General features: G+C 46.8%; 1 protein-coding gene across 1 annotated transcript in view; it reads right to left on the bottom strand.

Annotated features, from left to right (window-relative positions):
- LOC119448264 (GS homeobox 2) overlaps window positions 1–25953 on the bottom strand; it is a 55949-nt gene that overhangs the window by 7289 nt on the left and 22707 nt on the right. Inside the window, exon 2 of the mRNA XM_037711667.2 lies at window positions 4593–5234. Within this exon, the coding sequence (XP_037567595.2) occupies window positions 4593–5160 (568 nt within the window). The 5' untranslated portion in view covers window positions 5161–5234. The remainder of the gene's footprint in view (window positions 1–4592; window positions 5235–25953) is intronic.

Genomic DNA, 25953 nt, shown 5'->3' with positions numbered 1-25953 from the left:
AGGTGACGAAACACGAGATGATAATCATGATGATGGTGATGAAAAGAGGGAGGTGCGAACCAGCTATACTGCTAAATAAAACGCAAACGGTGGTGATTTAGCGCGTATATGTGGATGACGCTGAGTGAAGTAAATTTCATGCTCATTGATGAGCTTTCATGTCTCTATAACAGAAAATGTAAATTGAAATGGAGCATCTAATTACACAGTTTAGGAACTCGTCTGGAGTGTTAATACGTCACGGAAGGCAGCTTAAACCAGAGAGAAATGCCTCGGGGATGATACGCAAAAGAAAGAGAGAGAGAGAGAGAGATAAAAACAGAAGAAAAGAAAGGCAGAGAGGGAGGTTAACCAGACGTACGTCCGGTTTGCTATCCTGTACTGGGTGAAGGGTATATAGGGATGAAACGAGAGCGAGAGTGCACATTTTCACTCGGAACTAGAGTTATATACCCAATTTTCGTACTACTTTTCTTTTTCGACGCTCTCCGAATAAATCAGCGTTGAGTAATTCAACTCGCCGATTTGCATTTGCTCTTTAGTCTGACCCACGCAGACAAACTTAGTGCACCGAACGTCAGAGTTCTGCCGGGGCCCAAAGCAAAAGAAAAAAATAACGGAGCGAAGTTTCTGAACATTTCGGTCGGTAGTTGTGCTTACTAACAACTTCAGCAGAAATGAAGAAAAAGTGACAGAGACAGAGGAGTGAGCCACGAGGATCCTAGGAACTTCCAGCCGATGCTTTTGAGTTTTATTTCCGTGAGGCTATCAGCGCTGCACGCTGACGATCGAAATTCACCACACGATATTGCCGTCTCGTAAAGAGAGTCCACTCCAATCGGTCTTACGACGCCAAGGCTTCGTTCCACTTTTGCAGCCGTACATTCGGGCTCAGATGCGCGCCGAATGCAATAAATGCGGAGCCCAAACTCGCAATAACGTCTAGCCATAATAGTTTATTCCTTTCTTACTTGTCTTCGCCACGAGCGGTGGCACGTGCGCGCGCGCGCGTATCTATTGCGCCATAACGTACAGTCAACCACAAAACTTTGCGGACCACGGGATCCCAGCAAAAGTTGAATTTCTGAGCAGCCTGTAGCAGTATAGCCTGCAAAACCGTACATCACAAGGCTGTTTGCATGTACTAGTAGAGGCTAGAAACCCGAATGCCAGGCTGCGTTCTGAGGCTGCGGAGATATTCAGCTTTTTCTCAAATCCCGTGATCCGTAAAATCTTGTGGCCGACTGTATACCTATATACATATTTGGCGTCTGGTGACGCATGCGATTAAAAGAATGTTCCACATATTCTCCGCCAAGGCCGTGATGGGGCGCTGGCTAACATTCACAAGGCAAATGTTTTAGGCATGCACAATATGCAATGGAAGCGCGCACGGCAGAATGGCCGCCGTGGTAGCCATATTGGTAGAATGCGCAATGCGGTAGATGAGGGTTCAGCTCCGAAATGCGGCAAGCTCTATTTTTGTTCACTTTCATTTTCTTTTTCCTCATTGTTACTACATTTCATTTAAGTATAACAATTAATTTCTCCTACGGTTTCTTTGGCTTCGTTGTCTCTCCTTTTTTATTTTATTTTTTTCTCTCTCCTTGCAAGTAACAAAAGTTCAAGCCCCTCGTATCCCCGTATAGTCTTCTCACTCGTGACGTATGTAGCTAGTACGAGTACAAACTGCACCAAAACAACAAAGAAAGTACTAAAACACAACACGAAATCAACCTAAACTAGCAAAGTATTTGCTCAATACCACATTTTCATTCATATCGCGAGAACACGTTGATAATAAACGGAGAAAATAAAGACCACGAAAAAAAAATTTGATACTTGCTAGATTGTCAAAGAAGAGGACTTAAAGAGCAAGAAACCGTCCAAATTATCCAAGCACTCCTTATAAGCCGGATAACATATGGCACCCCGTATCTACTCCTCAAGAAGGCTGAAATTGAAAAACTCAACATCGTCATCAGAAAGGCAATCAAGAGCGCACTAGGACTTCCCAGTACGACCTCAACCACGACACTACTCAAACTTGGCCTCCATAACACCTGGGAAGAAATGAGTGAAGCGCACAGGGCCAGCCAGCTGGAACGCCTTAAGCTGACTCAAACAGGAAGAGCAGTACTTCGCAAACTCGCATACAGCGAAAACTTTATAGCAGACTCAGACGTGAAAGCCCGATTGCCGCCACTTCTCCGTGACTCTATCTCAGTCGCTCCAATACCTCGAAACATGCATGCAACACACCACAAAGACAGAAGACAAGCAAGAGTTCGAGCGCTAAGCAAGAAATACTCAAGGAACCCCAACACGAGATATACAGATGCGGCAAAATACCCAGGTAGAAGAGCCTACGCAATTACCGTGACTAACAACAAAGGGAATGAGCTAGTCGCTGCCACCATACCGGCCAGAAATCCAGAAACGGCGGAGGAAGTGGCCATCATCCTCGGCATCGCCACATGCAAGGACACCGCAATCATCTTGAGCGACTCGCAAACGGCATGTAGAAACTTACAAAAAGGCCGAATCTCTGCCGCAGCCGTGAAAATTCTAAAAGAGCTATCAAGACGCCAAGAACTGCCCGAAACCTACGTCGTATGGACCCCAGGCCACGAACACCTGGCAGGAAACGAAGCAGCACATGCTGTCTCCCGAGAGCATACCAGCCGGGATTTCCTGCCGCACGGGATCCGGAAATCGACGAGGGTGGAGGACATTCCCATCAACTATACGCCGTAATACTGCAACATTACCGACTCGAAAGAAGAGAATATCCTTTACCACATCCAAAATTAAGCAAGGAAGAAGCCACCGCCCTCCGCAGACTACAAACGAATACATATGTCCATGGAATTATCATGCACCGGATGCATCCCACTAAATTCTCATACCTATGCCGATATTGTGATGTACCAGACACCCTACAACACATGGTGTTGGTGTGCCACACCGCGAGAAAAACAGTCAAGACGATGCCTCAGAAACGATACAAGCCACCGAAGAAACGTGGGAGGCAATGCTAACGGCACAGAGCCTGGAGGATCAGCGAAGTCTGGTGGACCGGGCCCGGGCTGCGGCATTAGCCAACGGCTTTCTGGACTGAGAGAGCCGCCCACCTAGGGCGAAGAAAGAACACTTTCTCGCTGTTTCTAGCAATAAACGTTCATTCCTCCTCCTCCTCCTTGCTAGATCGTTTTTTTTTTTCGGAACGTATATGGCGGTAATGTAGACGTACTCTGTCACTAAATAGTTAGCTATAGGCCCGAGAAGACGCCGTCGAAATTTATGACAGCACGGCGTTCTATAGAGTGCGGGTAGCTCTATAGAGTGCGTTCTATAGAGTGCGAGTATAGAGGACGGGTGCCGCTTTTGTGTGCCTTCTGGCTTATCAAACCTTTTCTCGTGGTAAGAGGGGCTGTTTTACTATTACCTAAGCGTAATTTACTAATACCGCTTAACTTATTACTCACATTTAGTGTGCCCTTAGGCGCCGGTTGTATTTGCTGCAAGCGAACATCCCATATTAGAACTTACCAATTGTTCTCTTTTTTTTTCTTATATTGAACACATTTCTCAGTCACCTTTTGCGAATAGCGCGATGCCACAGTGTTCTAGAAAATACATTAGCGTGCCCCGCGGTTTTATGCCACGGTGCGTAAAGGAAGGCCTTTAAAGCGATAGCTTTCTTCGCCTTTTCTCCCCACATCACGGTTTGTGTATTTCCGGCCATTTATGGCCAACTTGGGACACTAGTTGCCCCTAGAAATTTAATTAAAAAATAAATAAATAAAATTGCCCTATGGTCGCTTTTTGCCAAGAGTCCGGCGACGCGATTGCCGCCAGTATCAGCTTATCTACATGTGCTATACAATTTAAGAATAAAGTAGATTCGTGCAAAATCAGCGTATCATGCGTATCCATTGATAGATGATGTACTCGGTAAGTTTAAGTTAGTGTTTCTAACCATCATCAATCTCTAACTACGTTTCACGCAACCAAGTTCGCGCTCCTTGTGAATGCCCCACTATTTGGTCGTTCCGCACTCTTTAGCCCGTCAAGTTCCAAGATGGGCTGCAGTCACGTTATAAGCTTATTGACCTTATGGCTTATTGGCCTTATAGCTTATTGGCTATAGCTATAGGCCGCATTTCTTGCTTTGCTTACCGTAAACTAATCACGCTCGTTATTTGATTTATAGAGCCTCTAGGTTCAGATCAAGCCATCATGTGTTTCTTGAGGCGCTTTCCAACCACCTCAGTTTCGTTCATTCACATATTTATCTAAGGTGCGTTAAATGAACGGTACTTTTTGAGAGCAAGTTCTCTTGTTTAATCGTTTGGTTGAATATAAAAGATAGATCGTACGAATATTGTATATATACATATTGTTACGGCGCAATCTTGCAACCTCTTGCAATCAAAACATCGTACTCCCAATTTTTTTAGTATATGTATTTTTGAAACGTTTGCGCACAGAATTCGGTCCCTTAAGGAAACACACACTGAGCGCAGTATAAAACCAACGCGAGTAAATCGGGTCAAGCCCGGCAAACAAGCGGTTATAAAGGGCATCACCTTTTTCTGTTTTGACTTGTCCGCCGCTGACTCCAAGCACTGGAGAGAGCGAACCACCGCAGTTCGGGCGTGCAGACTTGCGTCCATCGTCCGCGGTGGTTCCGGCAACCGTCGCGGCTGCCGCAGCGGCTGCGGCGGCAGCAGCTGCAGCAGCAGCGTAGTGTTCGAGGTCGTGGTGACGGTGTTGCTGCTGCTGCTGCTGCTGGAAGACGCTCGCCTGGAACTCCAGGGCCTCTCGCTGCAAGGGCGACCCGGACACGAGCAACGCGGCGGCTCCCGGAAGCGCGCTGGCCTGGGACCCGCGCACGCACAGTGTACAACAGGGAAACCACGATGGGGCGTGAGGCGGCAGCAGCGGAGGCGATGAAGCCGCGTGAGACGCTGGCCTCCGACAGAACATGTGCTGCTGGTGATGGTGTGCCAGGACGGGCGACGGTGGGAGCATGGGTGTCAGCCAGCTGGACACTGCGGCCGCGGCGGCTGAACTTCGGGACTTGGACCGGTCCCTGGACTGCTTCGAAGACTTGGTGAGCAGAGAGTCCATGTAGAACGATTTTGACGAAGGCATTTGGAACGAAGCCGATGGCAGCACGGGCCTGCTTAGATCGATATAGTTCACTCACTGCGCTCCTGCGATGATATCTGGACGGGGTTGGCTCGATATCACGGCTATCTTATTTCAACGAGAGCAGACGTCAAGGCTAACACCTTAACCGGCAGTTCAACGCACATCGATTTCTTCCAAAACAATAGCCGTCGTCGTTTACACAGATCTCAAGTACTTGGAATTCGCCGTTGAAGGCTCGGCCGACCTCACAATCGAGAAGAAATCAGCCTTAAAGGAAACATTCGGATCTGCTGGCCGTACATGTCGCCGCACTGTCAATTACTTGGCCACAACGGCGACATACGTAGACCGCGACACGTGCTTCGCTGGGGCTCGCCCACCGCGCCGTCCCATGCGGGACGTCCGGAACCGACCGACACGCGCGCACACAGCAGGGCTACCCGCACGCTACCGCGTTGCGAACCCGGTGTGCAGTCGGTGGCACACCGACGAGTCTCCCGCTTCTTTTGCCGACGCGCGACCCCGAGTCGAGTCCGGAGCTGTGTCGCCGGTCGCCCCCTCCTCTACGTCCCCCCCCCCCCCCCCCCCTTTCGAATCGAGTCAATCCCCAGATACCTGTTGCGAGACCGCTTTCGGGACGAAACAAAGTACGCACAGACATGCGATCTCTCGCTCACAGCGGGCGCTAACGCAAACCTATTCCGTCAGATATCTCCCCACGGTCCAATCGGGACGCTGAGGTGGAAAAGGAAAGAGGGGGGAGGTAGCCATAAAGGAGCGGCCGCCGAGGGTCGGTGCGTGTTTAGGGGGGAAGAAGGGGGGGGGGGGGGGGGGTCGAATGGGGCGTGCTGTATCCCACTGTGGCCCCCTTAACTGCGGTGAAAGCAGCGCCAAAGGGGGACCAAAAAGACCCAACAGAGAATCGGGACACGCGACGCGACACAAAGAGCACCGACAATGTGGGCGAGGAGGTGGTTCGAAAAGAAGAGTCCCCTAAGTAGGGGGCTCGCTGGCGCTCCGCGGCACCGTAGCGTGAGCCATTCTCCTCCTCGCCCATTTCAATCAAACCCTCTCCCAAACAGATTGGGATAATAATGACCGACAATTATTGGAGGCGAGGATGAAGAGGAGGGTAGGCACAATGCCATCATGCGCCTCCCACGCGGTCCCGTTTCGTTCGCTGATTGGACGCTCGTCGGACGGCAGCACACGAGCTATATATTGGCCCCCCTTGTCCGATGACTTTTGAAGGGCCTATGGGGGTCGAGCGTTAGATAAGAGCCGAACGCAGTAGGGAAACCGTTTTAGAGGCACTCCGAGTATTTACCTTGCTTGATCTGCCGGTTTATCAACGAACCGGTTCCTCTCGCTTGAGTGACTATGCGCCCAATTGAAACGGTCGCTGAGCGATTGCGTCGGGAAAGGCCGACTGTCAATGATTTCCACTCCATTTGAAAGAGAACTTGCGCGCTGTGCCGGCTTTGCGAATGACCCACCACTAAGTCTAATTCTACTCGAACATCATTACCAGGCAGTTTAGCAGGTCGTTACGCGGCACTCCCTTCAGTATGCAAACAAGCTACGCCGAGCAATTCTCGGACTTGCATGGTACCAAGTTTCCTGTTGTCGAACATAACATCTCATGCGTTCACACGAGCTGGAATATAAACTTGAACCTCACTGTCCTTGTATTCAACTATTTTTCTCTTTCGAAATTATGTGCTTCACACAGCGACTTTCTTCGTGAACTGAAAGGACAGTCGTAAAAGAAGCCAGAGCCATGCTGAACTCGCTTCCCGATATCCTTGATCTTTGATCACCACATATAGTGTTGTTGAAACGAAATGTTTCATTTGTCAATAACTTGGTCAAAACGTGAGCAAACGCACCTATTTGTGAGTAGAATAGTCAAATATTGTCGTGCATTGCCTCCATTGCGCAAGCAATATATATATATATATATATATATATATATATATATATATATATATATTCCGAGTTAATAAACGTGCTCTTCTGGGTGAGTTGGAATTGCGAATCCATGTATGCCTATCAGCGCTGACATAGAAGCAGCAGAGATTGCGCGTCTAGGCGACAACTGTATAAGCATAGCGTCGATATCATTAAAGGTAAAGGGTTGGCATTTCTGTCACAGTCTCGCGAGGTGTGGGGCTTGTGATATTGGTCCTTGTCACGTGCCTCGACATAAATTAGGTTCTTAAATTTTGTTTTCCTTTTCATTTTTTTTAGTTTATTATTCGGTTGTCTAGATCATACAACGTATATGCATTTATATGCGCACGCGTTCTATAGTCGTTCTTGTTCTCGTGTGAATTTCTGTGCTGATAGCTACTGTGCTAAGCCCTTCACCGCCGAATGTCCAGTTTCCACGTGTCACGTTTCCTCTCCATCGCATTTCCTTGGCGCGAACGATGTAACGATGTGCCTCTGACTCATGTCCCGCACGCCACCGCGAACGCGAGAACATCGGCTGACCGCAGGTATATACCCACTCCACGCCCACACCGCTTTTGCTCACGCTCTGTTGGCCACCAGCGGCGTTTACTGACTGTATCTCACCTACGCAGCCGCAGCGAATGGCCGGTAGATTGTATCTTTGTTCGTTTCCCTTCAACGGAGACGGCGAGAGATGCAAACACCGACAGGCACCGAGCGTCGCTGAACGTTATAATCCAGAGTACACGCGGAATTCTGCCGACGTTCGTCGTTTTTAGCTCGGGCTTATAGGGCAGATCAAGCCGCCGTATCTCTCGGGAGCAGTTGCAGTAATGAAGCTTTTACAGGAGCTGAGTATGAATTGTTCTGGCGTCGTTCCATTCGCGAATGAGAGTGAAAAAGGCGAATGTCCTCAAGCTCGAACTAAAGCAGATTGACGTCGTAGCATTCGTGAAGTTTAGATCGTTGAGGCGATATAAACGAACACGCACACTCGTTGCCGCCTATAGATTAATGTCACGAGAGGACAATATGTGCGTCATTACAACGTAGCGAAACGTTAATTCGCTCTTCCTCTTGGTATACACTAAAGCGAGTCCTAGAACTCACTATAATTAGGTGGGCGAAGGAGAACGAGCGACAGGGGACCCGGTGGAAAGTTTGTAAGAAATCTGCTTCACGCTATTCGCATGTATGTGGGAACAGAAATTCAACACGTAACTATACGCGCCATTACAGGCGCTTGACTTTAACGTAAAAATGAAAACTTGTTTTCATTTTACACAGGATGAGGAAAAGGTTGAAGGAGAAAGATGCAGTGTCATATAAGCGAATACTCGTATAATGGAGACGCTCAATCTGCATTTGCAGCCGCAAATAAATTTACCTGTCTCTCAAGCTTCAAATGACGCGCGGAAAAATGAATCGCGAGCGATGCTACAGGCTGCCGCATCCATCACCTAAGCATATTATGAACCTTCGATCGAGTACCTGGAGTAACCCACACAGGCCCCGTCACGAAATGCTTTCGTTGTAACCAGCGACATTACTGTTTACGTCGCATTCCCTCCTAGTTCATTGGACTTCTTAAGGACAACAAATACACAAAAATGATTTTAGCCGTAATTGGTGTTCACTGTGTGGCACGTGATATTGTGTTGTGGTATAGTGTACTGTGATCGTAGCCGGCTGTGGTCTCCCTCTGCTCTCTTATCTTTCTACCACCACCACCCCTCCCTCTTTCCCCAGTTCATCATCATCATCATCAGTCTATCTTTGTGTCCACTGCAGGATGAAGGCCTCTCCCAGCGGTCTCCAATCACGTCTGTCTTGAACTAGCTGATTCCAACTTGCGCCTGCAAATTTCCTCATTTCATCACCCCACCTAATTTTCTGCCATACTCGGCGGCGCTTCCCTTCCCTGGGCACCAATTCTGTAACCCTAATGGTCTACCGGTTGTCTGCCCTACGTATTACAGGCCTGCCAAGCTCAATTTTTCTCTCTTAATGTCAACTAGAATATCGGCTATCGCCGTTTGCTCTCTGTTCCCCACCGCTCTCTTCCTGTCTCTTAAAGTTGCGTCTAACATTTTTCGTTCCATCGCTTATTGCGCGGTCCTTAACTTGTTGTCGAGCTCCTTTGTTAACTTCCAAGTTTCTGCCCCATATTTTAGCCCTTTTAGAATGCAATGGTCGTATACTTTTCCTTTCAACGACAGAGGGAGAGACAACGTTATTTACAGAAAGGCAGTGGCACCTAAGCTTCCAGTCAGGGTTTGGTAATGTCTGTTGTATGCACTCCAAATCATTTTTATTCTTCTGTAAAGTTCCTTCTCTTGATCAGGGTCCCCTGTGAGTAATTGACCTAGATAAACGTACTCCTGCACAGATTCCAGAGGCTGACTGGCGATCATGAATTCTTCCCCAGTATAGGATATGTAAATCGAATTTTCTGTTCTGGTTAACCTCCCTGCATTTCTCCTTTTCTGTGCTCTCTCTCTCTCTCTCCCTCCCTCGAAATGTCACGCGATGGTAAGTGATGAAAATGGTGTTGTCATGGAGGGGTGCTTAGCCTTATTGTAGCTTACTTAATTAAAAAGCAGCGACCGCCACAAGAAAAAGGCTAATTAACACTCTGGCAACACCAACCATCACACGACCCTGACAAGCTTAGGCGGTCGGCATTTCGCCTGAGTGCATCTGACAAGGCCACATGCAGATGTGTGAATACCAGCATAGGTCACAGAGAACTTCAAATAATAGATGCTGGGACTCCCAATCACGCTGGGCCCTCCCGAGAGCACAGCACCAGTGACAGTTGGTATTCCGTTCCTATAGGCGGTAGCGCGGTATAGCGCGGTCGCACGCAAACCCGAGCGTTCCGCGTTTATCACATTACTTTAGATATCTCATTGCACGAAGTAACAACCTAGGAAACTTTGTTCCGTCTTAACCATGCTGACACTTCACTGCATACTGTCAGTTCTATAGAAAAAGCTGACTTCTCGACTACGTCCCCTGAACTGCACGCAACTTCTGAGAACAAGGCCGAAAATTACCGAAAATGGGAGTGAATCGTGTCTTTCTTGCGCTGTTAACTCTTTGGCGCTTCGATTTCTAGCGCAGAATGAGAGTAGATGTGAAATAAGGCTTCGTATACGCAAGGAGTAATTCCATTGCTTTTAATTACGCATAATGCGCCCATTGTCACGCGACGAAACGACCGCGTTTCATTTTTCGCCGAGTGTTACATGCATGTTTGTTGTCAGCAACTCATACTGTCACCACTAATTGAAGACTCGCAGGCCTCTTTGGCGGCACTTTTCACCTTTTTCCACCATGTTTGAAAGTCTTCTGGGAATTGCAAGGAGATCAAAACGCGCTGTCCATGCTTTGGGCATGATGTAAAATTGTAACGTAGGTGTTTATAGAAGAAATAGTTGCGACTGAGAGGGGCAACAGAGCTTCTCAGGACCTTCAATAAAGTTATTTGTCTGTCTGTCTGAGACTCGCCGTGCTGGCTCATGCAGTGGTTTGGCATGTAATGCTGATGAGCAAATAGGTCGCGGATAATAAATTTCCAACCACGACAGTCACATTCAGATTGCAGGAATGCAACAACGATTGATTGATTGATTGATTGATTGATATTGATTGATTGATCGATCGGTCTGCTGACAATTAACTATTGTTTTTTGGCCTCTGTATATTGGATAATGTGTTTACCTCCATACTGTACATGTAACATTTGATATGATGTGATCAATGTATTCTATATTATGTATATACCTGTGCCACAGTACTGAATGCCAACAGGAGCAAGAGCCCTTTGTCAGGCTTTGGTGCCTTTTGCTCCTGCTCCCGTTCTTGTAATAGAAGCAAACAAACCCGAAACCTCATATACAATAAGGTATTTGTCAATGATTAAAGGATGATAACGCGAGTGCACTGCCGCTCTAGGCGCCAGTTTAGAAACTCCAAGCGCGGTCAAAATTAACCAGCAGCTCTCCACCCCGACGTCTCTCATAGTCACTGTGTCGCTTTGTGACAAACCTTGGAACGTCAAAGCGCATAATCAATCAAGAAGCAGCTGCAGATGCGAAGCTACAGCATCAACGACACGAAAGGTCAGATAACATCATGGGCGCATGCACCCACATTGGTATCATGCGCCACAAGCTACTTTGCGAAAGCAGGTATTCGCAAACTTCAAACAAGCGCATATTATTTTGCCGTGGTACGATGGCAAGCACCCTCGTCTCGCAAAGCGTTTGGTGAACGCTGATCGCATTACGGAGCAAGGTTAAAGTCTACAATAGCAAGAAATTCACGCTATTTGACGCCGTCTTCTGGCAAAACAAAAGCCACTCAGGCAAACGCACGATGCTGGACCACCTTTCTGACCGTAACGCTATCGTCCGGCCCCGTCACATAGAGGCCATTATCCTCAACACATGTTCACTATTCACGGACTGCGGCCACAAAACACAGAACGACATGCGCGCGGACCTCATACAGCCAGTAGCCGTGGAGCATCTCGGCGCAGGGACACGACCTCGCCGTGCGAAAGACATCACAGTCGAGAGTGGCACATACGGAACCACCCACGCCGGGAAAAAAGCAAGTGCGGCGGCGGAACAGGATTCTTTATGCACTGGTATCGCTATCCATCGTTCGCGATCGCTCGCGCGTCTCCGTTTCCCTGCTGGTAAAGAGCGAATGCTGCTACTGAAGAGAAGAACACGTCAAAGGAAGCGAGCGCGAGAGAGCGTAGGGGAGCCGCGAGCAAGAACACGGGTTTCATTCTTGGAAGAGGCCGAGCGGAAGCGAGGGCGCGATGTCAGCGCTCGAAGAAGCAGCGGTCACGGGACGCCATGTCAGAGACGAGGGTGAGGTTGGGTGAGGTACACGAGAGACTGCGAGAGCAAGGAGGAATACACGACGATGCCAGTTGAGGCGTGACAACAACCTGGATGGCGATCGGCAGCATCGATCGCCGCACCGACTCGCGGGAGCGAGACCCGCCGCTTGCCTGCCTACACGGCAGCCGCGGGCACGGCGCAGCGCAGCAAACACCGCGTCCAGACCAACGGAGCGTGTGTTTATGCTAATGGACAACTCCCACCGCACCTTTGAAACCGATTCCCTGTCGTCGCCGCCGCCGCCGCCACCGTCGCCACGCCACGCGGGTTCTGCTATCGCTGCCCGTACGCTGGGAGTGAGTGAACGAGCGAGAACGCCAAAAGACGCATCGGGTGCCACGACAACCTCCACCCCGCTTTTTGCCCCTCCTTCGCATCCCCGCAACCTTCCGCGCCTCTTTTCAGCCGCTGTCCCGTCGCTGCTGCTGCTGCTGCTGCTGCCATACCTTGCTGCTTTTTCAGCACGCGGCGTCTCGCAGCCGTCTCTTTTGAGTGACAGCCAACCCCGGTCTCCCAACGCTCCGAGGAAGCGGCGGCCGCAGGGCGGAAGCCGTGTTCGGCGCGCCGTCAGTGTTCTCGGGCGAACGACGTCGTGCATGCATCGTCGCATGTATGTACACGAAATTCATAGGGTGGGGGGAACTACATGTATAGCTTGCTGCAACTATACTTGACTGTCGCGAGAACACGAGCTCCCCCGTCTCTCTCCGTTTTCGTCGCTCGCCTGCCCCCCCCCCCCCCCCCCTTCCCCCCTTCTCTCTGTGCTCCGTCGCGCAGCGAGCTTCGTTTGACGAAAGCGATACAGTGATCAGTCGACTAGAACACGATAGGGAGTGACGTGCGCGCGTACCGCTACTTTGAAATGCACGCGCCCACTCCCACTGTCCTCATGCTCTCGCAGACAGTGCCTTTCTTTCTCTCTCCCTCTTTATTCGTGCCGTACAGTCCGCGAACACCAGGATAACGTAGTTTCGCGCGATTAGCCTACCATCCCTATACATTCAACTCCCACAAGTAATGTGTTGCAAAAAGAAAATACGCGTCATGCAAGCATGTACGTAATGCTATCACCGCAAAAATAATCGGAAAAGAGCAGCAGTATCACGAGCATACCTTTTACAAACAACAGATTAAAAGAAGTGAGCGTACAATCAGCGACAAAAGCAGCAACATTGTGCAACATAATCGCGGAAAGAAACGTACACTCGCGAACACGGAATAAAAGCGGCACGCAGTGCTTAATGACTTTCTCACGCTCGGTGGGCACAGTCTCGTTGACAAATCAAACGCAGATTGAACTGGAAGAGCACTGTGCTTGATACGACTGCGATTATCCTCAAGTACTCCCCGTACACACCATGCGGGATGGCCCGATGACCTGGCTAAAGTGAACTGCTTTTCGGTATTACTGGCTGGATAAGCTGCACCATGTTTTCACAATTTTTACTCGGAACCTCTTCGGACTTTCTGTGGTTGCGATAGTTAAATAATTGTTGAGAAGCGAGGAGGTGTAGGGTACATCAAAACTGCCTATCGCGATATACACAGTTACGAAATTGAAGTTACCCCTTTCACCATATCACACACGCACACAATTCTCCGCAACGGAAACATAATAACCCCCATATTCCCGAACGGAGGTTCTTAAACCACACCGAGTTGAGCGCAGCGCCGCCCTTCACCTGAAGAAGACTCTACACTTATCAAGAATTGCCGTGGAGTGTCGATGAAGCTCAGTGACAACCTCGGTCGAGGAGAGGCGCTGCCATTTACTTTCTTGAGGAAGCTCAGAGTAATGTTGATTTCGAAGAACGACTGAGGAATATGAAAGAAAGTAACTGGCTTGCGAGAGTGTTTAAATATTTGTACAGGAAATATATTGACTCACAGTAGAGCAAAGAACAAGGAAGCTTACCAGCAGGTATGCGACCGGTATAGTAAGCAACATGGCAACAAATAACGTCAAACGTCAAGTCACAGAGGCTGAGACAGTCGTCTGAGTGGCGGCAACTGGAAAAGAAACCTGCTATGAGTAACATATCTGAGAGGTAAAAACTAAATCAGGAAAGAAGCAATTTATGATAACTCGAAGGGAAGCTCCTTACTTTTCGAAGCGAGATCAGGAAGCCTTATAACGCGTAGTTATAAAGCGTGGTACATGAAGGAAGAAGCATGGACTCGCTGTGGTAAAGCTAGGGAAACGATGGAACATGTTTTGTTGGAATGTGAAGGTATCTACCCAGCTGTCGGCTTAGACTTAGCTGGCCTCCTTGAGGCCCCTGGGTTCAGGGATAGCAGGGGAAGAGTGAACATGTCAGCAGTAGAGATCAGTAAAAAGCGATTAGAGCTTTGGTGGAAGAGAAATAGGGAGGTCACAATCAACGGAGGCGTACAAAAACAAACTTCCCAATAGTGGTTCAGAAAGTGTGATGCTGGGAATTCTTTGTGTGTTATTTTTTAATAGGTAGGGCATTACGCAAAATTGGAACAAGAGCTTGGTGGCGCAACCCACCGCCCCTTTTTAAAGGGGACGCTCATGGCATCCATCCATTGAGTAGAGATGTAGTGCTGAATGGAGGAAAGTTCCAGAATACAGCTGTAAGTCTACAAAAAAAAACACGTATCAATAAGATGAAAAGAATTACCCAAAAGAAGCATCCTATGTGTGCACCCGCGTTATAATGAATAGAGGTTCATGCCCATTGCTCAATAAAAACGCTGTTATATGCGCGAACATGAATGTCATATTGTTTGAATAGTCCTAAAAGCAAACCTTCAATGCAAGTATAGAGTTCACAAAAAGATCTACAAATCAAAGGAAATTATTAGGTTTCTGTCCGCAGGAAAACTCCTAGAGCTGTAAAATTACATTTCTTCATGTTTAGCGAGCCATGACCATTGCCCAAGTAATTTGGTTGCAGAAAAATCGCGTTTATCCAAGTGGCTCAACTCATCGCGCAAGTGGAGTTTTTGATGATCATATTTACGACAGTTCACGAGAAAGTGCTCAACAGAAGCGTCTGTAGTGTCACAGTTGGGTGTTGTCTTCTTAAATTGAATTGTGGAGGCCACGCTCTGTCGTAACCGGTGTAGAAGGGTGAAATAAATAAAAACAAACAAAACCAAATAAAATAAGTATACAATTTGCGGTCAATTTTCATGTTTACAGAAAACAGTACATCAGTTTGTACTGGTGTTTTGAAGTTACGCTACTTGGCTACTGGTATTATGAAACATGTTTACGGCGCTAGGGAAGACGGATATGCGCACATAAGCACGAGCTACACAGGGCGAGCACTGAACGACAACAAATATGCTTGACTGCCATTTGGTTCATTAGCAAACTTTGTCCCATAAAGGGTGCTTTGTTTCGGACAAAGCACCGTTCTTGAAAGCGTCGAGGCAGTGTTAAACGGTGGGACAAAGTTTGCTAATGAACCAAAGGGCAGTCCAGTATATTTGTCGTCGTCTGGAGCATGTCCGGTGCAGCTCGTGTTTATGTGTTCTTGTTGCGTAGCCCATGTCCCAATAGGTTCTACGCGATGTATCAGTGACGTTTTGGTTTGCTCGTTCAACCATTTATATTAAGATAGTGTCCTATACGCAGCTTAGGCAGAACGTCTATGACGTCAAATGGTACAACTTCCAGATGAGTAGTCTGGAGATGAGAATATGAGTGGTTGTGTGGAAAGTCCGCAAGTATACCTGCCGGCTCCTGAGCTCAACTTCGATGTTGACGATCATACAGAGATCCGCAACCGGTGACAACTTAAACTGTACCTGCCAGATTCGACGGTGTCACTGGCTTTTTATGGGACCTCGTTAGCTAATTTGTGCAAGACCATAGATCTGCTCGCGCTGAACGTTCGCCTCCCAATCCATCTCTACTTGCAGTAATGGTCCTATTGGCGCTACAGGGGACATGTAGTTTCCTTCTGCTGCTATTTTGCAGCTGGACAATTTTCATCATACCCACTGCGGTAGCATATGGAAGTTAAGAAGTTAGCCCAGAAGTTAAGAGAGCGATGAATCGGGCTAGTTGGTGTACGTTCGTTGTTAGTGCGCTATGTACAGTACACACTAACAAGGACAACATGGACACTGGACGGGAAAGAAGACGCAAACGAAGAGAGCATTCGCTATGCTGAAGAGAGACGAGATAATCAAATGGCATGTGAAACACGTCGTGGTTGAGATTACTGTCAAAGTGAACTTTCAGGTGAAATTCCGCCTAAATTGTGGAAATTTCCGCGATCAGCAAGAACAATTACGGAAAGCAGTATGGCAAGCGACAATTACATACTAATGAAATACTTTCCGCCTAGAACACTATGTAACGCTGATACGTGCACGCCGTTCGTACCCTGAAAGAATATACCGGGCGCGCAGAGTTAAATGAGGGAATGACATGCAAGATAGATGACGATGACTGTTTGGGGGCAATTAGGCTAATCCCCAAAATATGAAAATTTTTATAATAGTGTGGCAAATAGGTCTCACTCCACTCCCCCCTCCTCTTCCCTCGCCCCCCCCCCCCCCCCCTATTCCTTCCGACCGTCCCAAATTTCTGTAAAGAGCTGGCAATTATGTCACAGTAGGGCTTTTTCTCCCTTAAACTTCAACTTTGTTTTGTAACAACAGCGCAAAATGACAAAGCACAAAGACAAGGAAGGCCGCGGGACAAGCACCAAGGGATACAGCACTTGCCCCGTGGCCTTCTTTGTGTCTTGTTGTTTTGCGCTTTTGTTATAAAATGCAGCTATACCAACTGGCCCGATTCTCCGTCCTTTTACCGCTTTAGTCTCTAGCTCCTCAAGCTTCGATCGCGAGTAACACGCGCGGAGATGCGGTATGAGCCTCGCCTCCGTCATCCGGCCTCGCCTGCGCGCAGCCGAAGTTGCGGGGGGCCGGCGGCAGGAACGGACGCGCGCCCTTTCTTCAAAAGTCCTCGGCCGACTCGCAGGAGGCATGTACTATACGTCGGATCAATGTGCGCGTCAGTTCTTTCTTCGCGATATTGAAACTCATCGCGGTGCATTACCTGGGATCAATACGAACGCGGTGTGCGGGCCTCGGCGAAACATTCTGCGTGAAAGGATGAGCGTTGCTCTCTTTTATCATTGCACCTGCTGTAGGCCTGTGACACACTGCGTAGGTGGATACGGGGCGGCTTTCTCCAGGAAACGTTTCCCAGCCAGCTGCCATGTATGTGCGTACACTTCTCATTTCGAAAGCGACACTAGCCCTTTCTGCAGTTCTTGAAGTCGACGGACCTCAGTAACTGGTTGTATGGTCTTTATTTGAACCTATAGCTGGTTAAAGCGGAATATCATGAATATGTTTCTCAGCGAACGGGTCAGTGGAACCATGGTCTCACAGAACCCAACTACAGAAGGCCGCGAAAGCGCTGTTTCGATTCCTGAAGGCAACCAAACCGAGCGACCACCTGTGGCACACCGCTTCCAAAATGGCAGCGACTCCAGTGCGCATGAACTCTTGACTTATTTATTTGATCATTTAATTAGTTAGTTAGTCAGTTAGTTAATTAGTTAGTTAGTTAGGTAGGTAGGTAGGTAGGAAGGTAGGTAGGTAGGTCAAAGCAATAACTATACAGAGATCATTACAGCATCAATTTACAGACACAAATGAAAAATACAAATGAAATAGACATCAAATTGGACAAACGAGGGGTAACTACGACTTAAGGTATGAGGTCAAGTGCTGGGAAAAAAAGTTTTAAAAAAGATAAACAATACAAATTATTGGTCTACATCATAAAGCCCACTTTTTAGGCCCATGTGAGCTTTTAAAAGTATGTATTATTTTTAAATATTTTTATTTGAAAAAATTAAATATGGGTCACATGCCAACACTCATAACTCTAACTTAACTCGATAAGAAAACACAATTTTTGGTACTGGTATAGGGGAGGCTTTGGTCTGTCCAATGAACCAAAATTACTGAGATTAGATGAATCCTCGAAGCATAGTGACAAAATAACCAAAAAAATGTGTGCTACCACTGGGTGTGGCTTGGTGTAAAAGGCAGCCACATCAAAACTTGAGGCACGATTTTACTTGTTGAGGTTCATTTCACACTCAATAATGTGAGAAAAAAATGTGCCAAGTTTCAATAAAAATCTTTATTACGAAAAAAGTTACGAATGTCTGCGTTTGAAGAAATCTCAAAAAATGGTTCTGAGAAAATCAACAAAAAGATTTCAAAGCGCAGTGCTTACTGATGATCAGGAGACCTAAAATCCCATATATTTGTATCCAGTTCCATCTTGGGTCTTGCTCACGTCTGATTTTGCTCGTGTGGCAACTCCACTTTTTTTTTTCTAGCTTGCTTTGCAGTATTAGAGGTACAGTAGTACAGGTATTTGCAATACGTCTCCAGGTCCATCGCGCAATCCGGCTTCCTTGTACTGGTTGCCGGAAAACTTTCATTTTGCGCGTCCTTGCGCTCTAAACTTCCCTATTATGTGGCTGCCAGTAAGAAAAAGTAAGCGACAGACAGTAAACACATCCAGCAAACAATCTGCTGCTCCTTTAGCGTGCGCGAAGCCTCCACAACGTACGTGATACAATTGTTAAATAACCAGGAAAGAACTGCAAACCAGGGCATTTTTTCTGTTGCACAGAAAACGGGCACTTTCAGTTTCGGTTTCGTAGACGCCGGGTAGTTTTACATTTTTTAGGTATCTTTTGAAATAAACTGCGTAGGAAGAAACTTGTTTCAGCGATATGATGGAGAGTAAATTCCTCATCTAACAAAATATAAAGTGGAAAACACAAAAAAAATTTGAAATTTTTTTTTAATTTTGTCTTTAATTTCTGTCTTTCTTCCATTCTCTCTCTCTCTCTCTTTCTTTCTCTGACCCTCGTGGTGACTTTCTTTCTCTGTCTCTTTCTTTCTCTTTCTCTCTCTATATATTTCCTTCTCTATATTTCTTTCTTTCTCTCCCTCTCTTTCCCTCTCTTTCTTTCTAACTCTGACCTTCGTGCTGACTTTCTCTCTCTTTCTATCTATCTGTCTCTCTCGTTCTATCTTTCTTTCCCTCTCTCCTTATGTCTTTCTCTCTCTCCTTCTCACTCTCTCTTTCTTACTTTCTCTCTTTCTCACTCTCTATTTTTTGTCCCTAGTATGTGTCATTGAGCTTGGACCTTTTCTGCGCTATCGCCAGGATCGGCCCACTTTTCAGCGTGACACTGCCGCCGCCACCACCACCACCGACACTTGTGAGCGTATAAAGTTTCGCTTAAAAATAATTCGTGAAAGTAAGCGTACTAGAGGACATTTCTTTTATGTTAAGCATGTGGTCATGACGATGTGAGATACACATCAGCGGTTAAGATAGGCGTCCTTACTAAGTACTGTTTGATTGAAGTATATATCACTTAAAAGGGATAAACGAAAAATAATTCGACGTGACGCAAGCCTGGGCCCGCCGAGGGAATGCTTTATCGCAGTGAAATTCTGTTAATCCCTTCCTCCACTTTTCCCTTCCCTCAGTGCAGTGCAGCCAAGTGGACTGATTTACAAGATCCAGATCTATCTATCTATCTATCTATCTATCTATCTATCTATCTATCTATCTATCTATCTATCTATCTATCTATCTATCTATCTATCTATCTATCTATCTATCTATCTATCTATCTATCTATCTATCTATCTATCCTCATCTACATCCTGTCAAACGTCATCCTAAAATCCATCTTCAGACTTTGGGGTGCCCACAAATTACCGTTCTATGTAGTTTTAAGCGAAGCTTTATAGGCTTACAAGTGTCGGCGGCGGTGGTGGTGGCGGCGGGGGTGTCACGCTGAAAAGTGGGCCGATCCTGGCGATAGTGCAGAAAAGGTCCAAGCGCAATGGCACATACCAGGGACAAAAAAAAAAAAAAAAAAAAAAAAAGGAGAGAGAGCGAGAAAGAGAGAAAGTAAGAAAGAGAGAGTGAAAAGGAGAGAGAGAAAGAAAGGCATAAGGAGAGAGGGAAAGCTAGATAGAGAGAAAGAGAGAGAGAGAAAGAAATAAAGAGAGTGAGAAAGATAGAAAGAGAAAGAAGGTCACCACGAAGGTCAGAGAAAGAAAGAAGGAAAGAAAGAAAGAAAGAAAGAAAGAGAAAGAGAGAATGGAAGGAAAAGAGATATAAAGAGAGAAAGAGAAAGAGAGAGGGACACAAAAGAAAGAGAGAAAAAGAAAGATAGAGAGAGAAAGAAAATCACCCCGAAGGTCAGATACAAACACGACAAGCTTCGCTTACCCCCATTTTCTCGACAGGGAAAGGCTGGTGATTTTTTTTCTCTCGTTCTCTGATATCTATATTTATGTATCTGTTATTTATGATCGTCATCATCATGGTCGTCATCGTCGTCGTCGTCATCGTATCAACAATCGGCTTCTTTGTACCTTGTGCCTTGTGTTTTGCTTTCTAGCTTCCTGGTGCAGCGGTATAATAAAAGTTTGTTTGTTCGTTTGTTTAATTAGCTAAATTATATATTGATTGATTGATTGATTGATTGATTGATTGATTGATTGATTGATTGATTGATTGATTGATTGATTGATGCACTCAACTATTCGTAGAAATCACGGTGAAACAGCAAGTCATTCAGCGGCGACGAATCACAGTAGTGAGTTTGAAACTCAACTTGCCAAACTACAGCGGCATGATTCTGACAAGCAAATAAATACTATACAGCAAGCGTGGGCTCACAGTTCGTGCACGGCAAGAGACAAAATGGTTCGTTATTCACAACCACGTTTCGCACCGTGACGTAGAAGCCAACATACGTGCATACTTAATAATGAAAGCCCACGTGACAGGCCACAAATGTAATTTACAGACAAGACAACCATCTTCCCATTTATTATGCACGCCACGCATGCGAGACAATATTTGATGATTCCTCCGTCGTGCTCGCCCGACTCAGTCTGCTTGTCGGGATTGTTCATGAAAGAATCCGTGCGCCCAGATAAAAAGCAAGGAACAAAACAAAATTAAAATAATTACGAAAGAAACGAGCAACCGCCTGCGGGGATTTTGCGCATGTAAAAGGACGTCTCGTGCTCAAGAACATCAGCGCTTTACTAAAGCCGAGCACGTCTTATTGTCTTCACCGTTATGTCACAATAACTTTTCCGCCTATGTGAATGCATTCAGGAATGAGTCGAGGCGTAAGGAAGGCAAACAGCGTACCAACTATCGATTTCGGCCCATGGAAGAGAGTATAAGACAAGAATGGCATAAACCCCAGAAGTTCTGTTTTGTAAGAATTCAAAAACAAAAACAAGACAGGCACAATGAAAGACTGAAAAAAAAAATCAAAAGCGGAAAACCGCGAATCTGTGACTTGAGGTTGAAATTTCTCTTGGACTAACGTCTCGCAAGCAAATGTGGCTTTGTGAACATTGCTTCGGCTGTCATTGTGTGTTACCCTCAGTGAAACACGCTTCAAGTTTGCGCTGCTTTCGGATCCAACGAACGTGCCCTGATACGTCCAGAGCATTTCTTCTCCAGTTGCATGCTGCAATCGAGTAGGGCAAACTGACGGCCGCCTTTACACGCCACCCACTCGTCTCTTTGAAACACGAGAATTTGCACGACAATGTCATGCATAAAACTTTGCAATGATAACCCTGCATTCATAATGAGACCGCAACAAAGTCAATATGGCGGACGCGGACTCTTCCAGTAAATCTCGCTCAACGCCGACATTCAATGTCTTATACTTACATCGTAATTTCAATCTCTAGTCAGGCAGTCAAAGTGGCTGAAACGTTGCTACACTTTTTTCTTTTTTTTTCTTTTATAGTACTCGTCTTTCGCAAAAATGAAGGTAAATACACAAGAGTATCAACTGAAGGCAAATACACAAGAGCATGCCGCCAGGCATGCCTAGATAGTTACTGATTAAGCAGAAAGTTACCTATCAAGAAAGAGGTCAGGCAAGGAGGCACAAGCTCTCCAATGTTATTCACTGCATGCTTAGAAGAAGTATTCAAGCTCTTAGACTGGAAAGGCTTAGGAGTGAGGATCAACGGCGAATATCTCAACAACCTTCGATTTGCAGATGACATTGTCCTATTCTGCAACAATGGGGACGAATTACAGCTAATGATTGAGGACCTTAACCGAGAAAGTGTAAGAGTGGATTAATATGCAGAAGACAAAGATTATGTTAAATAGCCTGGCAAGGGAACAAGAGTTATGGATCGCCAGTGAGCCTTTGGAGTCTGTAAGGGAGTACGTTTATCTAGGCCAATTACTCACAGGGGACCCTGATCACGAGAAGGAAATTTACAGAAGAATAAACTGAGTTGAAGTGCATACGGCAGGCATTGTCAAATAATGACTGGGAGCTTACCACTGTCGTTGAAAAGAAAAGTGTACACTCATTGCATCCTACCGGTGCTAACATATGGGGCAGAAACTTGTAGGTTAACAAAGAAGCTCGAGAACAAGTTAAGGACCGCGCCAAGACCGATGGAACGAAAAATGTTAGGTCTAACGTTAAGAGAAAGGAAAACAGCGGTGTGGATCAGAGAGCAAACGGGGATAGCCGATATTCTAATTGACATTAAGAGAAAAAAATGGAGCTGGGCAGGCCAAGTAATGCGTAGGATGGATAACCGGTGGACCATTAGAGTTTGAGAACGGGTACCAAGAGACGGGAAACGGCAGAAAACTAGGTGGGGTGATGAAGTTAGGAAATTTGCAGGCCCAAGTTGGAATCAGCTAACGCAAGACATGGGTAATTGTAGATCGCCTTCGTCCAGCAGTGGGCATAAATAAAGGCTGATGATGATGGTGGTGATGATGATTATTATCCCAGGCAAACCTCTCCAGGATTCATTAAAGAGCCTTTCTCTCTCTTCATGTCACAATAGAAATACAAAAGAATTGTTTTTTGTCCCAACTATAACGCACTCAAGATAAAACCGAGGCCCTTCGTAGTATACATGCGAGACACGCACAATGGTCAGAACGCGGCCCGCAATCTTTCCGTCAACCTCTTTTCTTCCTCTCTCTCCACATGTTGCACCATCTCTTGTCGCGAGTGATATATAGATGGCTTATCTAACACAGGAAGGCCACAGTGATTTCGTACCCCTTGTGTCACGCCCGAAAGACACGTCGGCGCGTCTCAACGGATCCCTTGATCCGAGCGTATACGTGCACCGACGAATCCCTCAATTCGAGCCCGCGGCGCTTCAGCGGAGCCATTTTCGTTCTGATTACCTGCACGTCTCCATCTGTGCGCTGCTTGTCGCACGCAGGACCCGACGCGGGGGATCCCCAGCCGCGCGTCTCAATTCAAGTCCCCGCAATCCCGCAGCCGTGTACGGAAAGCTCGGTCCGCGGCGTCCCGGTATACATGCACCGCACCCAAAAATAACCACCCTCGCGAAGAGTACACACGGCTAACACACACCCATATACGCCTCGCACTGAGCCAGTGGACAAACATTGTAGCGGGAAAAGGCGGCCCGAACGAACGCAATTTGTCACCCACTCGAGAAAGAACGACGCACCGCGGGAGCTCGGCGGCGAAGAATGCTTCTCAAGATGGGGGGGAGGGGACCGTTGCTGTTGCCGCCGTATACTCAGTGTTACGGGCGCGCAACAGAAGGGCAGGCCGTTCATCGCGCGCGTTCACGGCTTCGACTGAAGAGCGGCGGCGCGCGTGACAAATGCGAACGGGTTCGAGATGTGACTCAGTAAAGGGTAAATGGGCGGGGGTGGGAGCTGGCGGCGTTGTAACAATGGCTTTTCGTCCACCCAAACTGTTGCGGAGGGCCACACTTCTAGACGGTACGTACAGTGCTCGCTGGTGGCAAACCTGTGTGCCTGCGTGTCTACGCATGGGTGTGTGCGTACGTTCGTGTGTGCGTGTGCTTTTGCATGCACATATACGTGCATGAGTGCGTGCGGGCGCGCGCGCACGCGCCTTTGTGGGAGAGGGGGGTAGTGAGGGAAGAATTTTACGTGAAACACTATTTTGGTATCACCATACATTTACGTGGGCTCACGAAACGCAGAGTGAGAGTTAGTGCATTTTACACATTGTTAACTTACACATCACCGTTACAAGTATGACGAGAGAGGTCTGCGATCCCCGGTGGCTTTATTGCAGCTTCTGACGAGATGCCAGTTTTAATAGCCACAGAATGCGCGATTATGTCTTGCTACTTCCTGCTATATGTAAAAATAATGTGCAAGCCCTTCAATACGGGATCGTAAAATACTGTTTTTGCATTTGCCAAAGTAGAGTAGAGATGCCAAAGTAGAGTAAAACTCTCCTAATACGTTCCCCATTATTAAGTTTTTTTTTTCATTTTTTTCAGCTTTAATGCCTCTAAAGCCTCATGTGTTCACAGGCTACTACTTCTTATTTTATTTTTAATGGTTACACAAGAGACTGGAAGCCATAGGCATCGAAGCCACAGCGTAGAACTGTAAACATGCAAGGAAACGTGAGCTGATGATGTTGAGATAAATAATTTCACGCTTACATCTGCTTTCACATTCGGGATAGATGGACTATTTTCTATGCAAGCAGTGAGGTTACCCAATACTGATCTTCATTATATGATACGCGGCTTAGTATGACTAGGCTGTCGTGAAGTCGGATATTACTCAAATTAATTCTAATTTTGTTTTGACGTACTGTTTGCCTGGCTGATGTTTCAGTCGCAGTTACTGTAAAACAATCGCTGGAGCCGAAAGAAGGCTCTGAGAGATCAGATGTCTTTACCGAAAGCTGGAGATGTTTGCCTGGCTGACGGCCTGGCATGCTACTCCAAGTTTTGGGAGCAGCCTCCGAGGCCAATACTTGAATTCGAAGCAGGCGCTGAGGCCAATAGTTAAATATATACGTTTATACCGCTACCAACGACCGAGTTCTCGAATTAGGTATTTGTTTATTGTCATCTTTGCGTACATTGAAACAACAAGACCGCTCTGGCTCAAGCCCAAAGCCAAGCTAGACTGCGTCGAGAGAAGTTTCAGCTCAGCACCGCCACTCCGTTCGCCAAAAGCGAACCGTCCGTCGGTTTCAGCCTGACCGGCCTTGCTGCAGCGGTCAGGCTTCCATTGAGGAATAATGGCCGAGTCGAGGACCTAAGCCGTGCTCGGGACACAGGCGCTGTTGACGGCGAGTGGACGTGTTGCAAACGGGCTGGCGTGTTACACAACAACTAGCACTCCTGAATCGCCGTGCACGAGACGGTATCCTCGCCCCACCGCTTTCCCTCAAAGTTAAGGTAGAACACCATTCGCGTTCAATACTGTTAAGCGGCCTTCGTAGGGCGTCCTTTCATGCTATTCCTTTGCCGTAGTTCCTTGGCAATAGGCGTGCCTTTCTTGAAGGCAGTTGAAGCGTAATTTACAGAGAACGGGGCGATATGTAAAAATGAACGTAATTCTACAAACGGCTTTTTGCCCCGATGTACGTTGCTGAATAGTGCTCTTCAAATGTACAAAACCATTTAAAGAGAAATGCTTAGCAATGCACACTTTCTTATTCTTCGATGTATCAATGAAAGCTTGGAAAACAGATGAATGTTACCGCGTGTTTGATTTTCCTTGTGTAAAAATCTGCTTTTCTTTTCTTTTATTTAGTTATTGTTGCCTACTAGGCTTCGTTCGCTGTAATCATTGCAGCTATCGTTCTTCCTTTCTTCTTTTTCAGTATATAATAGTTGAATACCAGGCGTTATGCACCTGATTTTCAAATGACTCAGCTCTATCTATCTCATAACCGATGTTAGCTTTCTAGACAACTTTGGCTGAAAAAAAAAAAAGAGGACACGAAGGTGAGCGTTGCGCAGACATGGCAATATGACATATTATGAGCAACGTAAATACACTGTCACGTTTTAGCAAGGGTGAAAAAACAGTCAGTAC

Source organism: Dermacentor silvarum, chromosome 4, assembly GCF_013339745.2.
Source record: "Dermacentor silvarum isolate Dsil-2018 chromosome 4, BIME_Dsil_1.4, whole genome shotgun sequence".
In the NCBI taxonomy this organism is placed as follows: domain Eukaryota; kingdom Metazoa; phylum Arthropoda; class Arachnida; order Ixodida; family Ixodidae; genus Dermacentor; species Dermacentor silvarum.
The sequence above is the reverse complement of the archived record's forward strand: the minus strand, read 5'-3'. Positions and strand labels throughout refer to the sequence as shown.